General features: G+C 37.2%; 1 protein-coding gene across 2 annotated transcripts in view; it reads right to left on the bottom strand.

The window, feature by feature from the left end:
* The window catches only part of LOC146005270 (sodium-coupled monocarboxylate transporter 1-like), a 64,433-nt gene that overhangs the window by 9,627 nt on the left and 40,120 nt on the right, over window positions 1-14,686 (bottom strand). For both annotated transcript variants that reach the window (XM_083144383.1, XM_083144384.1), the window contains exons 10-11: window positions 8,288-8,397; window positions 6,958-7,141 (exon numbers count right to left, since the gene is read on the bottom strand). In XM_083144383.1, coding sequence (XP_083000509.1) covers window positions 6,958-7,141; window positions 8,288-8,397 — 294 coding nt within the window. The remainder of the gene's footprint in view (window positions 1-6,957; window positions 7,142-8,287; window positions 8,398-14,686) is intronic.

The raw sequence follows: 14,686 nt of genomic DNA, 5'->3' as shown, positions 1-14,686 counted from the left end.
AGGGATGAACAAGAGAGAAGGATAAGAGTGTGGAAATTGAAGGATAAGACGACAAAAGAGAAATATTGCAAACTAAAGTGCTAAGAGATGAACCCAGACAGAATTGTTAAAATTTAAAACAGAATTAGTAGAAGCAGCCGAAAAGATATGTGGAAGGACAAGCAAGAAAAGAAAGTAGAAAGAAACGCCATGGTGAAATGAAAGAACTAGAAAGGCAGTGAAGAACAAAAATGGTGCATTTAGAAAATGGTTTAAATTTAAATCAGGAAAGTCACGAAAAGGAATGGGTGTTCGGAAAACTGGTTTGTTCGGATAATCGAACTGTACATGTTTATTTGCCAAAAAGAAGTACTGTACAGTAATTTTATTCATAAAAACAGGCATCACTTTAAGTATTACAAAGTAACGTACAAAGGCAACTTTAGTAGGAATATATAGTATGTGGTACAGTTTATTAAACAAAAATATGTACATATTACATATGCATTTTGCATGAACAATACATACACCCACAGAAGTGTGCTGATTGTTGAAACACAGAGACTGGCGGCTTGGCCGGTCAGCAGCGCCTTATGAAGGCCCCATTAGAAGCAATGTTCCGCCAGCGGTGGCTCAGTGCGGCGACTACTGTGGGAAACTTGGTTTGGGAGTGAGGGGGATGATGGACGGTAGGGTGGGAGAGTAACAGGTGCGAGCGAGTACACAGTTCGGTTAAGCGGTCGTTCGGTTAACCGACGTTCGGATAATCGACGCTCTACTGTACTTGGAAAAGAAGAAAGAGGCAAGAGCAGTAGTAAAGGAGGTAATATGAAAGTGAGTGGAAGAATGGGCCAAAGTGCTAGAAGAAGATGTAGATGGAAACAAAGTATTATATGGATTAGTGAGAGAAAGGAGAAGAGAAAGAGGAGGCAGCTGTAAACTAAGGGATGAAAGGGAAAACATTGTAGAAGAGGATGAAGAAGTAAGAAGAATGTGGAAATAATTTTAAATTGCTGAACCTGAAAATAGGAAATGAACATGAAGAAGTGAAGAAAAAAGAAAACAGGGAGAAAAAATTAATCTCACATGGAAAGAAGTGGAGGAAGTACTGAAGAGAATGAAGAGAGGTAGAGCACCTGGGATAGATGAAGTGCCAGTGCAAATGATACTAGGAGCAGGAGTGATTGGTGTGCAGTGGTTATACAGATTGTTGAAAACAGTGTGGCAAGAGAGAGAAGTGCCAAGATATTGGACAAAGGGACTAACAGTACCCATATTCAAAAAGGGTGACAGAAAGGAATGTAAAAACTACAGAGGAAAAACACTAATGTACCACTCAGCAAAGATGTATGAGAAAATATTAGGGAAAAGAATAAGGGAAGTGACAGAGCTGAACATGAGAGAGGAACAGTATGGATTTAGAAGAGGTAGATCAACAGTAGATCTTATATTCACCATAAGACATATGCAGGAAGGGTACTAAGAGTATGGAAATGATTTGATTATGGCATTCTAGAAAAGGCAAATGATAGCATGGACAGAACAAATATTTGGAAGGCTCTAAGATAGAAAGGAGTCAAAGAAGAGATAGTGTATAAAGTGCAGAGCACATACAAGGCCAACTAAAGCTCTGTGAGGACATCATTGGGAAGAACGGAGTAGTTCAGTATAAGTAATAGACTAAAACAGGGAAGTGCTCTTTCCCCATTGCTCTTAATAATTACAATAGATGTAATCAACAAAGAGGTGGGGAAGAAGATAGGAGAGGAAGAGATGAAGGCCCTGTTGTTCACTGGCGACTTAGTAATATGGGTAACAGGGAAGATGAAGTACAGAAACGGCACCAGAAATGTACCAAGGATAAAGGTGGACATGGAAGAGTTGAGGAGAAGAGTTAGAGAGTTTCAAATATGTAGGAAGCATAATTGAGAAAAATGGAAGAATAAATGAGAAGGTAAACAGAAGAGGACAAATGAGTGGTGGACTGTATCAAAGCATTTGAAAATTAATAAAGAACAGGGATGTTATGAAGATGAAATGCAAGGTGGTTATATACGTACAACACATACTATGCGCCAATAATTATGTATGGAGCAGAGAACTTGGACAATGACAGAGAGAGAGACAAAAGAAAAATGCAGGCAGTGGAGATGAATTTTTTAAGAAATATATTGCGAAAGACTAGAAGGGATAGAATAAGAAATGAGGAGATCTGACAGACAGTGGTGGTGGTGGTGAAGCTCCAGGACAATAGATCAGGCATGTATGAGATGGTTCTGACACATGAAGAGGATGGATGCAGAAGGACTGCCAGTAAGAGCTTACAATTCACAAGGAGCAGGAATAAGGCCAAAAGAAAGACCAGGATATTGGTGGAAAGAGCAGATAGCGGAGAGTGTTAGAAGAAGAGGACAAGATTCGAACACCATGGCAAGAGATGAGTGGGGAAGACCAGAAAAGAATGGAGAGGCTTGACTTCTATGCCGACCCAGCCAGAGGTAGGAAACGACGATTGATGATAATTGGCAAAGAAGCAATTTTGAGTTTTTCAAGTGTGGTTAGCTCCTCAACTGTTAATTTAACCCATGCTTTATCTGGTAGTCAGCAAGATAACTGACAATGGGAAAAAAAAACATGGCTACCTCATTGAAGGTTCGATCTCCACTAGGAAACTTTTCAGATTTAACAAGAAGTAATTCAATATATTAGTGTAAAAGTCAACTCGTTTTGCTTGGCAGAGTTCAATTGGTGTGCATAATAGTAAGGGGAAAAAATGGTTGCCATGGTTTGGTTTGAGAACAGTTAGGGGAGAGTTGTCCAAAACTGGAATGGCAGGTCAAATGGGGACAAATGGTTTCTCACTGAATGAAGCTATCTCCAAGGTCAAAATTTGTTTGTGGCATTCCCCAGTATTTCTGTCTTGACATATGATTGATTTATTTATCAGGAATATCAATCATTAACATTCCATGCAGGTAAAAGTCACAATTTTATTTTTTGGCTGGTCTACTATTTGAATCAAGTCGGGGACATGACAGCCTGACCTTTTTTCTATGAAGTTTTCAAGTTTTCGTGAATAAAAGGTTTTCAGTTTTGCCTCTATACCATGTTGGATCTTATCAAGCCACCTTTTAACATTAAATTTGGGTAAGCACAACATTGATTCTTCCAATTTTAACCTTTTAACATAAAAGCCCAAGTATACTCGGGTTTTTAATTTCCATGAAAATATAATATCCCGAGTATTTTTGGGGTAACTTCTTTTTATCCGTACACATTTTAAAAGGACGATTATACTCGTTTTTCTATGTTTCTGCATGTTTCCGCTAGATAGTGCTGTTGAAGTTGTTGTTTACTTGTTTTTCCGGTAGATGTCACTAATAGTGCTGTTGAAGTTTTATTTTTTTTGTCTTTCTGGTAGATGTCACTAATCTCCTTCTTTTGACGTTTATTTTCATCTACGGCGTAGGTGTGAAAAAGTCAGTTAGGGTGCCTTTGTTTTCTTCTGTGTTTCTTGGCGGTATTCTTCTTCTTTTGTGAAAATGGAGAGTGAAGAAGAGCTTGATTTGAGTTTAATGGTTCAGATAGCTCTGAAGAAAGTTCAGAAGAAAGTGATGTGTCAGATTCATCGGAAACTGACTTTGCAAGTGCCAGACAGTGGTGTGAAATTGATACTTCTGGACAACTCCCAACTGTCCGACCATGCTTTACTTTCACAGGTAAACCCGAAGTGAATTTCGAGCCACATATTGAGGATGTTATGCACTACTTTTGTCACTTTATTGATGATGATTTTGTAGGAATTTTGGTGACTGAAACTAACAGATATTTTTATTTCACTCATACTGTTACAGAGTATTGTAAAGAAACCTACCTATCAAATGTACTGGACTAAGAATCCAATTTTAGCTACACCAATTTTTCGACAAATTTTGCCGTTTCATAGATTTGTGAATTTGAAGAAAAATCTGCATTTCTCTGATTATAGTACATATGGTGCTGAGAGTCATCCTCAACCAAAACTGAATAAAATATGGCCAATTTTGGATCACTTATCTACCAAATTTAAATCTGCTTGTACTCCAGAACGAGATGTGACAATTGATGAAAGTGTGATGTTATACAAAGGATGGTTGGGATGGGTCCAATATATACCTATGAAACGAGCCAGATTTGGCATCAAGTCATCATGCTGTGTGAATCGGCAACTGGATATGTCTGGTCCCTAATAATATACACAGGCGCTGGCACTAAATTTCATGAGGACTATAAAGATTTACCCATGTCATCACAAGTTGTCATGACACTCATGAAACCCCTGCTGAATGTGGGATACTGCCTAACTGTAGACAACTACTACAGTTCTCCCCAGCTTGCCGACATTTTGATATCTAATAGAACAGATGTGTATGGCACTGTGCTTCCCACTAGAAAGAATATGCCTCCATCGTTTCAAAGGATAAAACTGAAGAAAGGAGAGACTGTAGCTTTCCGACGAGGTAAACTTCTTGCACTGAAGTGGAAAGACAAAAGAGATGTCTCAATGTTATTCAGTTTCCACAGTGCGGAAATGGAAACACGCAGACAAAGGAACAAAGATGTTGTGAAGCCTGTGGTCGTGTTTGCATATAATGATACAATGGGAGGTGTTGATAGGGTAGATCAGTACATTGCAAACAATCCATTGCCACAAAATCGAGGTAAAAAATATTATAAGAAAATATTTTTCCACCTCTTAGAACTAGCTGTGTGGAATGCCTTCGTACTCTACAGAAAACATGGAGGACGGAAGGGTGCCCTTGACTTTCGTGTCGCTGTCATTGAGAAAGTGGTTGCTCATCATCAAAGAGAAGAATTTTCGCCGAAAGCATTAGGTCGCCCCTCAGCAACTGCAACACCAATGCGACTTGTTGGTCGCCATTTTCCTTCAGTGATTCCTCCAACAGAGAAGAAGCAAAATCCTACAAGAATGTGCAGAATGTGCAGCAGTGTGCGTGATGCTAGAGGGAAGAAGGCTAGAAGGGAATCCAGATACATGTGTCAGGAATGCAGTGTAGCTTTGTGCATTGATCCATGTTTCAGGGCTTATCACACAGCCAATAACATATAAACAATGTATTTCATGTTTAGTGGGTACACTTATACACGTTTTAGGACTAATGACAAAGTCCCTATAATATAAACAATTGTTTTAAAGTTCACTAATTAGTGTTTCAGTGCTATTTTGTGTTTATTTTGATTATTAAAATAACCTATCTTGATTTTTTAACAAGTTTTATTTGTAATATTTTACTCATTGATAGCACGAGTATACTTGGGATTTTATTTTAGAGGTTTTTCAGACGCATGTATCTCATTGTTGAGTTGTCAACAATCAACATTATTATAACCATTTATCATGTTCTTAATTGATTATTTCAACCGAGTAATAAAAAAATTTCATTAAAATCGAAACAATTTTTTTAAAAAATCTGTATGTTAAGAGGTTAAGTAAAATTTTGACATACTGCATGATAGGTTATCTTACAGCTGTGTAAAGGGACACCATATTTTCTAGTGTCCGTCACTGTCTGCTAATGTTTTGATGTTAGTCCAAAACAGGGTTGTTTGTTTGTTTGTTGTTTATTGAGTGTTCAAATTGAGTATAAGGGATTGTTTGCTTCTGTCAATGTTTAAATAAAAATGACAAAAGATACTTCCTGCCTTATAATTTTATTGTATTTTTCACGGTTAATTTGACTTTTGTGCTTTCAAATTAGATTTTGTAACAAAATTTGTGCATTTGACCTCAAATTTACATTGTTTTATATGAGTACCCCATTTTATCCAACCAGTTTTCCAAATCGGGGACATTGCACATTTTCCAGAAACATTTTTTCCCTGCTCTCCTTGATGTTTTTTTGTTTTTTTTGTACACAAACAACCTTGTTTCCTGATAGTCAAGGACTTACTCCCCATCTCCAGAGAAGGGGTTCATAAAATATTCACATACTTATTAAGCTGTATAAGGAACTATAATAACTATTAATGAATGTCTAATGTAAAATGTTAATACAAATTAAACTTTTTCTTACAAAAATTGTTATTATTTTTAGCTTCAAATCTTTGGAAAATTCACCTTAAAATCCTGTTGTGTTTTCAATTTTTAAAATTTTATCTGGCTCAAAGAGAGGTCACCTTGAACAAAAAATAAGATATGGGATACTTAATGAAAAGTGACTTTGTCAGCCCTTGGTCCTCAAAGGATTGTTGCTCTATTAAATTAAATTCAGTTTCATGAATTTCTATATATAGCCTAAAACGTGCTGCATAATTCTGTAAATTTCATAGTGTTTTTATGAATGTATATCCATAATTCATGTTTCCAATTTTAGTAAAATATATTTGAGAATATGCAGCTTTTCTAAAAAAAATAATAATAATAATAAAATTGATTGATTGATTTGGTGTTTTAAGTCCACTTTATGCTCAGTAAGGCTAATCAGGACTGTACCTACAGTTTAAAGTGGTATCCAAACTACTATGTACCTCCACCGGGTATCGAACCCAGAACCCCTTGAATACAAGGTGAAGACTGCACCATTGGGGAGGCCAAAAAAAACAAAAACGAGAAAGAAGTTGAATAAATCATTCAGGTTTCTCATTACTAATTTGCTATTTTTTGTAAAATTGGTACAATACTGTTTATCAGGAAAGACGTTATTGTTATTTTATGAATGTGGCCTTGTCTCTGCACAAAGGGGCTGTGGAGTTCAAATAAATAAATTTATACCTGGAGGCATTCCTAGGGTGAAGGCAACTGGAGCATGGTGCTGATCATCTCAACATCACCTCCAAGATAACCAAGATCAAGAATGTGGGGCCTTACCTCCACATCCCTTAATGTGCCTTCATGGTACTGTGCAATATGCACAGAGAACTATACCTTACCGTACCTTTATTGAAGTTTAAGAAATTTCTATAATTTACTATTCTTACCTGCAACACTGCTCCAAGTTGTTCCACAACAAAGACTAAGGCAAAACTCAGCACCCCATATCCCACTGCAATCCATTTGGATAATATCGCCTGCCTGGTGTCAGAGAGAGATTTTTTACAGCAGCCGTAAACAAAGTCTTTCAGTGTTATAGCAGCTAATGCGTTTAATCCAGTGGAGACTGAACTGAAGTGGTAAAAGAAAACATAACAAAAAAAAAAAGTTACTATCACAGTAGAATGAAATTAACAGCAAGCAATTTGTTTGCTATTCCTTTATTCTCATTTGTATTGTGCTTCTTGACACAGTGTACATTAATTTACCACAAAGAAAGCTGTGAAGAATTTCTTTCATTGTATTAACTGTAGATTTCTAAGTGGTCTTACTGAATTTGAAGACATTCTAAATTAAGTTCTATATTTTACCTCTGAGGAATGTAGTCTTTCTTATACAAGTTCACTTACTGTACTGCTAATTATATTTTTAAGTGTTCTAAGATGTTAAAGTAGAACAAATGGATAATTCTATGTAAAAGATATAGGTAAAGGATGTGAGCCACTGTAGAGATGAAGTGGTCAGTACCATGTTCCTGCCACTTTTACCTGATTGCCCCTTTTCATTAGAGACTGGGAAACCCAAGAGCTTCTTTATTCAGGTGCATATTTGAAAAAATTCTCACAGAGATATGTATATGTAATTTATACAAGTTAATAATCAGTAACTTATTTTATTGAAACATTTAAGTTTTTGAAATTGTTTTCTAAGTCTATTTTATGCACAGACAGGCTAATCGGGTCTGAACCTACAGTTTAATGTGAGATCTGAGCCACTGTTCAATGTATCGAACCTGGGATCCCTTGATTAAAAAGTGACAATATTACCACTGGGGTAATCGAACATATTTCAAGTATTTGACAATTATTTTCAATATTTAAAAATATGGGGTACAGTTATCAAAAATTATTTTCCAATTTTACATTGTTTCCAATTATTCATGACATTAGCAAAAATTTGTTTTAGATATGGAAAACATTTACAGAGTAAAAGTTTTTACTGAGAGTATGAGTATTGTTTTTTAAAAATTCCGAGGTCCTACCATGATTCATTACATATTAGATTGAAAGCAATTGGGTACCATTTTGGTCTTTGAGGGGAAGGGGATCGGGAGGGACAAGCAATGAGGGAAGAGGCAGGAACTTTTATGAGAATACACCTCTTCTCATGGTCTAACATCCTACGTAAAAAATCAGCTTTCATGCAATTTTTTCTTACAATGGCCAATTTCCCCCTTTATTTACCAGGCTATGATAGTAATAGTTATCTGTAACATACCTGAGGGCTCCACTGAAGACGCCTGCCACAAATAATCCTGGAAAACCTGGATAATCTCCCATTGTGTCCATTACAAAACGGGGAAACAGTTGATCAGGTGCTTTGATTAGCTATGGAGAAGAAGTAAATGAACATGCTCATTATTATAATGTGTGGCATTATGCATGTCATAAACTTTTAAGGCTATATTAGAGGTCAAACTTATTTCATCTAAATATCTTGTCAATTGAAGAATGCATTATGTAACTTGATTATCTATTCAGTTGGTATTTTGAAACAAACAAAAATTGTCACAAAAGGTTTCAAATTGTTATTGAGCTTTCTGTTACACATAAACAAGTTCTTGACAGATATTTAAAGGAAACTAGTAGTTTAAAAATAGTAAATTAAAATAATAACAAAACATATCCTTTTAACTAGGTTTTGTTAACATCTATTGTCATGTTGAGTGCACTCTTAAAAACTAATCAAGATGTTTGGTAACAGTATCTCAATTGCGTACTCTCAGAAAGATAAAACTGTTTCCCCATTCTTAAAAGTTTGCACATGTACACTTCTTGCAAAACATGCAATTGAAAAGATATCACTGAGGCACTAATTTAAGCCATTATTTCTCAATGATTTCCCATCTTGAATTTTGTAGACCTAATACTTTGAGTACCTACTTAAACACATATCTTAAAATACTCAGATTATCTTACATGTAATCTGACATTTCCCAATAAATATAATTGTTTCATAGTGATTGAAAGTTTACCTCAAAAGTGCTTCACTGATGTGAAGAAATCTTAAATCCCACGATGTAAGAGTACAAACTTTTTTTTTTATTTGAAATTCAAAGTATTGCTTTAGGTATCTGGTTGCTCTTCAATAATATAGACTTGAACTTTATCATAATATACCTCTGTGAAGACACCAAAATGTCAACAACCTCCCTTTCATGTATTGCACCCTGGACTGCATTTTGCAGGCTAGCAATGCTCTGGTGTCTGTACACTCAGCCAGTATAATTAGAGGCACATATTTTTTGGTAAATAAGAAAGCAAAATTTTGGTACAAAAAACGAGTGAATTTTTGGTTCAAAACCGGTTAATAAAATAAAATTTTGCTGTTATAGCAGTGAAAAAGCAGTATATAAAATGACATTGTGGTTTTAAAAATGTGAATATAACCCAAATTTTATTTAAAAACTGCACTTACTACACAAAATAAACATATCCCTTCTAATAGCACATTTTTGTCATAACCAGAATACTATTAAGTTTATTACTGTACAAAGGGGTCCATTTTTGCTTCACAAATATTTACAGCAGAATTAATTAATGTTGCATGAATTCCAAAACTCACAGGATAATTCTGATTTCAGAAAATGTTGCGTTGGTAAATAAACTCTAAATTTCGTGTTTAAGGGTCTATTTCGCATTTTGCAGTTCATTTTGCATTATTTCGTGACAAAACACGGTAGGAAAATGCACCTCACATCTTTCAGAAGCATGAAAAATTAACATTACAATGTGTTATTTCACATTTCGTGTTTTCATCAAAAAATAAATATAAGCTATAATCCTTTGTGGGGTTCATGTGTGCTGTCCCTATATGTTTGTGATTGTCCTTTCATCCGTCTCATCTTATCACCATTCATCTTCATCTACATACCAACCTCCATGGTGAAGTGGTTAACACAGCATGCTATATGATACCATGGGTTCCGGGTTCGAATCCCAGCATGTGCATGGTTGTTCTTTCTTGTGAGTGTCCATTCATCAATTTCATTGTATCATCATGATCAGTTAAAACTGACAGAAATGACACGTTCTAAGCTAACTTATGTATGTACGCGTCGTATTATTATACTATTAATATTAACTTAATAATACTCGGCGGTGAACGATGAGACTCGGTGAAGTACACAGACTCCTCTCAGGTACAGGGATAGTGTTAGGCAAAGACAATATTCACAGCACAGAGAAATAAAACCACATTACTGCCGTATGTATAAACTGAGAAGTTTTATTCTTTATTTATTGCAATTATAAAGCAACTATACTTGAGACGAAGGCGAGGATTTCGCTTTGTCGATGAATTGACTCAATTAAAACGCATAAAACTCAATGCGTGGCTATCGGCAAGCCTATGATAACATAGACCTAGCTTGCGCCCCGAACTACCACACCAAGAGATATGCAATGATAACCGAGCCAATATTTGCTCTTTAGCCTTTTATTTCCAAATTAATCTTTAGGCTAACTTTATTATTTGACGTAGAATGGTTGCAGTATTGTGCATATCATCAATGCATGGCTATCGGCGTACCTATGTTCACATAGGCCTAGCTTGCGCCCCGAACTACCATACCAGGATGTATGCACAACACCGAGGAGTTCTTTTTAAGTTTAAAAGCTTCGACGATCCGTGGCGAAAGTGTGATGATTCTTACGCGATATCCTCGCTTTTATACTATTTTCGAGAACACAGATTAAAGTACAGATGAATCATTCACTATCTACAAAAGGATACTATCAACAAAACTGACATCTATACATCTTTAGAAATACAAATTCGTATAGTGCACTCTTGCAAACATGAAGATACATTAAACTACTTATAACAAAGCATAAAATACAATAAACATTAAACAAAAGGTATACATTACAAACCAGGTGCGTTATTACATATAATAACTATAATAACAAAGAAATTACTCTTTCTTTTACAAAAATAAATACATTAGTGACATATTTTCTACTGATGACGTCACATAAAAATATGGATCATATCATCTGCCCCTTCCTTTCGAAAACTAAGTTTCAGGAAGGAAGTTATCTACCTGGAGGAACTTAGTTTTAAAGTACAAAGTCTTTCTTTTTATCCTCCGAAAAACGCACTAGTTTTAGGTTATCCAAGTTAACCTTATCATATAATTCTTTAGTCCTTGGAATGAGCAATGTCACAACATTATTTTCCACTTTGTCCACTATATAAGGTCCAATCCACAACATAAATAACTTTTGAATGGTCCTATCTAGTGAGGAGCTTAAGGAATGGTTTTTAACCATCACGAAGTCTCCAACTGTCACTGTCTTGGCGTTTCCCTTCTGTTTTAAATCCTTCGACAGCTTCTTTTTCTCCCTGACTTGGGCTAAGAACAATTTGGACTTCCAATCAGGTTGGGCTTCTTCCCGTTCGGGCCAATTGAAATGTGTTAGGATCTCTCTGGGTATAGGATGATTGAAGAATAGTTCAGCAGGCGAATATCCAGTAGTTTCGGAAATAGAATAATTAATTAACCAAACAACTTTTGATATGTATCGCGACCAAGTCTGATGTTCTCGATAACAAAATAAACGAAGTAATCTTACTATCTCTTGATTTGCTCGTTCTACCATGTTCCCCTTTGGATTGTAAGCTGTTGTGCAAACATGATGGATACCACGGCTTTTGGTAAATTCTTTCCACTGCTTAGAGGTAAACTGAGCTCCTCTGTCGCTCAGGGTAAACGTAACGTTTGGATAGTGAGCAAAATATCCTCTCTCAAGCGTATTTATAATTTCTGTGGTGCTGGCAGTCCGTAAAGCATATGCGGAGACAAAACGTGTACCCACATCAATAAGGCTCAAGATGTACTGGTATCCATTAGACCGAGGAAGCTTCCCAATCAAGTCCAGAGAAAGCATCTCATGAGGTTGCTTGGGACTGATATGAAGGGTCTCCTTGAGTATCCCCAATTTGTCTGGTTTACTCTGGGCACAAATTTCACAATCTCGGATGTACTGTATCACGTCATCCTTCATGCCTTTCCAGAAGTATCGTACCGCAAGTCGCTTCAATGTCTTGGATACTCCAAAATGTCCAGCTTCATCATGAATTACTTTCAAGAGAGGTTGCTTCATTACCACCGGAACACACAGTTTCCAAAGGGACTGATTATCCGATCCTTTCTTAAATAAAATCCCTTCCTGAATGCGATAAGAACGATGCAATCTGAGGTTAGGTTCCTGAGAATTTAGAGATTGGAGTAAATTTTTGCAGAATTCATCTTCAGATTGTGCCTCTCTCCACTTGTCGATGTCATCTATTTCTCCTCTTTCGGCCCACAGGTAGTTTATTCTGAATGTCTGCTGGCTATTTTCAGGATGAATCTGGGGTATATCATCAGCAGGATACCGAGATAAAATATCTGCCAGATCGTTTTGGCGACGAGAGACGTATACTATTTTATACTGGTACTGTTGGAGTTTTAGAGACCAGCGAGTCAAACGACTGTTCCAGTTACGGGCGTCTTGTAACCATACCAACCCTTTATGATCACTGTAGATAGTGAAGGGCCTACCTTTCAAATAAACTGCATACTTCTCAACTCCAAAGATTATGGCCAAACATTCTAACTCATGGATGGAGTAATGGCGTTCGTTCTCCTTCAGTTTTCGGCTTGCATACTGAATGACCTTTCTCTCTTCACCATCCATTTGGAAAAGAATACTACTCAATCCTTTCCCAGAAGCATCGCATTGGATACAAAATTCCTGTTCAAAATCAGGCTGTGATAATTCAGCATCTCTTACAAGTTCATTCTTCAGTAGCTGGAAACTTTGTTCTTCCTCGTCTCCCCAAATCCAACGTTGATTTTTACCTAACAGCTTGGTGAGCGGTTCAGATTTTGCTGCAAAATTTTCAATGAACTTCCGCCTCCAGTTGGCGAGGCCAAGAAATTTCCGAACATCCTTTCTAGTTTTAGGTTTAGGAAATAGCTTAACGGCTGAATTTTTGTCTGGTTGGATTTTGATCGCATCTCCAGAAACAACGTGACCCAAGTAGATGATTTCCTTTTTTACAAATTCACACTTTCGCAGCTTTACAGTCATCCCCACTTCTTGGAGTCGCTGCAACACTTCGTCCAGATGTTCGAGATGCTTGGAGAGTTCTTTGTCGAAAATCAGCAAGTCATCCATATATTGAGTTAGATACTCTTCGGTTTCAGGACCAAATACAGCATGCATGGCAGCTATGAAAATTGACACAGCACTAGAGATACCAAAAGGCATTCGAGCAAACATCCACTGACGTCCTTTATAGGAGAAGGCAGTACATGGTTGGCAGTCAGTTTTTACAGGGATCTGCAAATACCCAGAAGCCAGATCCAGATTTGTAAAATAACGAGCACCTTTAAATTTTTGTAAGGCATCCGAAATGGGCTCTACTGAATTCCGTGGAACACGTACAATTTTATTCAAATTTCTGAAGTCAATGCATGGGCGTACTGTACCGTCAGGCTTGTCGACTACAATTAAAGGGTTCAAGTAAGGGGAATTACAAGGCATTATAACACCCCATTGTCTCCACTTTTCTAATTCTTCCTCCAGGAGTTTCCTTTTTGCTATAGGTATGGGATATGGAGATCGATACACAGGTTCTGTGGTGGTGAGTTCAATCTCACACTGGAAGTTTTTAATAGTACCTGGTCTCTCGGAAAATACATCTCTATGCTTCAATAAGACTTCTTTCAATTGTTTTCTACCCCATTCGCATAAAATCTCATTCGCATTGACCTTCTGCAGAATGTCGTCAGGACTAGCCGTCCACTCATCGACATGGGAATCTTCACGGACTTTTCTTACATACGTCCCTGTCGAAGATCCATTATTCACGAGGTCCTGCTCTACCGGAACTCCGTCTACGGTGAGGGATAACTTCTCGCGCTGTAGGTCAATTCCTGCTTCATATTTCCTGAGGAATGGGTAGCCCAAAATAAAGTCAGCTTCGAGACCTTTCAAGACAAACATGTCCTCCAATAAATTTCTTCCAGCAATCTCTAGATATACTTGTCTACATCCCACAACTCTAGTTTTGTTTCTCCCAGTGAAATCAGTCAGCCTAACATCTGGACATGGTTGTAACTGCAATGACGGCAGCTTCTCTTTAATCTTCTTCCAAATGGCGTAGCTCATGAGATTACATTCGCTGCCAGTGTCCAGAACACAGATAAAATCGACGCCTGTTACAGTTGCTTTAATTAACGGAGCCCTGGGTAAATTTTCCTTTCTAACTGCCTGTTGTAGTGCTCTATCTAAACTTTGTTCTCCTTCATTGAGAGTCAGCACAACAAAAAGATGATTGTCTTCACTATTTATAACGCTGTCATCTGTTCCCAGAGAAGTCCAAGATTTTAGCCCAACCGTGATCGGGAACGAAGAATTCACGTTGGGCGACTGGCTAAATCCGACTGCATACCACTCGGATTAGCACTAGTCGAGGGTGCCCAACAAAAGTCTCTTGTTATGTCGACACTTTGACGTTGCTCGTTCGTCAAACGTGAAGCAGAAGGTTCAAACGGAGGCGCCGTCGCTCTGAAGTTACTGGGTTCAGAGACGTTACGTGAAGAGTCACGGGAATGATCTTCTG

The sequence above is a fragment of the Lepisma saccharinum genome, chromosome 23 (genome assembly GCF_977018435.1).
Source record: "Lepisma saccharinum chromosome 23, izLepSacc3.1, whole genome shotgun sequence".
NCBI classification, from domain to species: domain Eukaryota; kingdom Metazoa; phylum Arthropoda; class Insecta; order Zygentoma; family Lepismatidae; genus Lepisma; species Lepisma saccharinum.
The sequence above is the reverse complement of the archived record's forward strand: the minus strand, read 5'-3'. Positions and strand labels throughout refer to the sequence as shown.